The following is a 1,082-nucleotide window of genomic DNA, read 5'->3' as shown; positions in this document are numbered from 1 at the left end:
ACAATAGCCTCAAGCCTATGTATTGCTATTTTTTCTAGTTGCTCTTCTTTTACTAGCAAGAATCTGAACCATCATTGTGACAATATTAGCACTCACCACTACCACCCTTTTACAGAATCCACACCTCATTTATTACAGGGAGCTAGGGATAGCCTACTATAGGAAATAAATTACATCCAGAACAGCAAGGGGTTTCTTTCAGAATGCATATTTTGAGTTGTCATCTTTATAAAGTTAGTTCTTAATCATTACTGAGAGAATATTAGTTTATACAAAGTATATATATAAAAAATAATTGTATATACACATACTATATATATAAAAAATTGTAATAATCATCAAGTCAGTGTATGTCTAGTACAGTTCCTGGTTTTAGAGTGTTTGTTTCACTTCTTTTCAAAGGTTGTACTGTCCTCTTTTAGTATTTCCCACATGCAATGTAGCAAAATAGAGGAATCTGTTCAAAAAACTGCATTTTTGTTCATGATGTCTTCCTACCAAGAGTGCAGCTGTTTTTTCTGTTATCACTTCCAGGTGGTTAGTACAGGCTTTCCTGAATCTCTTGCACGATTTCCTTTTACTCCAGTGGATTGCCCAGAACGACTTCGCAAGTCACGATCAGGTCCATCACTTTGCGCCATCTCTTCATCGTATCTGAAAGTAAGATAACCTGTTCAATGCCTTGTCCTGCTATTCACTACACAAACAAGAGTGGGTCCTCTATATTCTATTTTGCTTAATATCTAGCGCTGAAATTTAATGCAAGCTGTTCTACACATAGGTTTACACACGCATAGTTTGATAGGCAGCTATTAGTCAAGGGAATACACTACCACATGATGTTACAATACAGATCAACTGAAATATCTTCAGCTACTTTTTGAAAGAAACAAATCATCTGGCAGCTTTGGTTAAACTCCTGAGTTTGTGAAACTTTATGCTTGTGAAATTTCCCACGTACTTCTGTATTCCTCCTCGCTACATAGGTCTGTGGTTAAGCAGGAACATCAGACTGCTGGCGGTTTAATAAAGTCTTAAGCTATTGCTTCAAACAGAGGATTGTTAGCTGCAGTATTAAAAAA

The 1,082-nt window shown here is 36.2% G+C and overlaps 1 protein-coding gene across 1 annotated transcript in view; it reads right to left on the bottom strand.

Moving 5' to 3' along the window:
- Positions 1-363: 363 nt before the first annotated feature.
- Positions 364-1,082, bottom strand: part of TTLL1 (tubulin tyrosine ligase-like family, member 1) — a 14,120-nt gene continuing 13,401 nt past the window's right edge. Inside the window, exon 9 of the mRNA XM_009332802.1 lies at positions 364-654. Within this exon, the coding sequence (XP_009331077.1) occupies positions 525-654 (130 nt within the window). The 3' untranslated portion in view covers positions 364-524. The remainder of the gene's footprint in view (positions 655-1,082) is intronic.

The sequence above is a fragment of the Pygoscelis adeliae genome, unplaced genomic scaffold (genome assembly GCF_000699105.1).
Source record: "Pygoscelis adeliae isolate BGI_AS28 unplaced genomic scaffold, ASM69910v1 Scaffold38, whole genome shotgun sequence".
NCBI classification, from domain to species: domain Eukaryota; kingdom Metazoa; phylum Chordata; class Aves; order Sphenisciformes; family Spheniscidae; genus Pygoscelis; species Pygoscelis adeliae.
This window is presented reverse-complemented; position numbering and strand designations above follow the sequence as displayed.